The 1183-nt window shown below is 33.9% G+C and overlaps 1 protein-coding gene across 1 annotated transcript in view; it reads right to left on the reverse strand.

Annotated features, from left to right (window-relative positions):
* The window catches only part of iqch (IQ motif containing H), a 24728-nt gene that overhangs the window by 3489 nt on the left and 20056 nt on the right, over positions 1–1183 (reverse strand). Inside the window, exon 14 of the mRNA XM_016287880.1 lies at positions 717–887. Coding sequence (XP_016143366.1) covers positions 717–887 — 171 coding nt within the window. The remainder of the gene's footprint in view (positions 1–716; positions 888–1183) is intronic.

The raw sequence follows: 1183 nt of genomic DNA on the forward strand, positions 1-1183 counted from the left end.
CAAGATGTCCATGCTGCTCTTTTCCATGCATTAAAACTGAATGGTGACCACGAATGGTAAAGATTTTCAAGCTTAAGTACACTTAGAATATAACACAAGTTGCATAGACTACTTTTATAATGATTTCATGGTACTTTTTGACATCCCATGGTCCCCATCCACTTTATTGCATTGGCTTTATTAATACTTGTATTAAGCAAGAATGCATTAAATTGATTACAACTGTCAGTAAAGACTTTTATATTGTTACAATAAAATTCTATTTCAAATAAATGCAGTTCTTTTGAAATTTCTATTCATGAAAGAATCCAGAAAAAAATGTCAGTTTCCACAAAAACTTTAAGCAGCACAACTGTTAATAACACTGATGATCAGCATATTAGAAGGATTTTTGAAGGACCATGTGACACTGATCCACTATAATAATAAAAAACAGTAATTTTAAATTGTATTTCAAAATATTATTGTTTTACTGTATTTTAGAGCAAATAAATGCAGCCTTGGTGAACATACACATTTTCTTTCAAAAATATTTTTAAAATCTTACCTATTCCAAACCTAGGTAGGTTTAGAATGTCATGTCAATGACAGAATTTACATTTTTGATTGAACTATCTCTTTAAGGCTGTTACTGAACTATTCTAAAATAAAGTATTGAATATGTTTTAATGCCATATTTCAAATCCAGTATATAAATTGAATTTACAGATTCTTACAGCTTTGGTTTTTACTCTAGCATTGCGTACAGAAGACTTCACGTCTCTGACTGGAGGAGGAACCTCCAATTTACTGGTGCGGCAGTCCAGCGTCCCCCTCGTCATCATGAGCATCAGCTGTGTCATGGCCAACTGGTTACTGTAGCCCAGGTCAAGATCAATAGCCCATACCTAAATACAAACCAGTGCACACAGACATAAGTCAGCAGATACAACACATAAATCAAAATAACTATTCACTCATTTTTAGCCAACAAGTAGACAATGGCAGAAATTTTAAAACAAACAGACAGATGGGCATTTCAAAACCGTATTTGCAGAAAAAAACGGAGCTCAACTGACATTGTGTATGTGTATGAGAGAGAAAGAGAGAGAGAGAGAGTAGCATACTGTGTCTAAAGCCCAACTGGAGACTCTCTTCACATCTGTATGGTTAATGGCATCATTATAAGGATATTAAGGGGTCA

The sequence above is a fragment of the Sinocyclocheilus grahami genome, unplaced genomic scaffold (genome assembly GCF_001515645.1).
Source record: "Sinocyclocheilus grahami isolate Dianchi unplaced genomic scaffold, SAMN03320097.WGS_v1.1 scaffold225.1, whole genome shotgun sequence".
Lineage (NCBI taxonomy): Eukaryota > Metazoa > Chordata > Actinopteri > Cypriniformes > Cyprinidae > Sinocyclocheilus > Sinocyclocheilus grahami.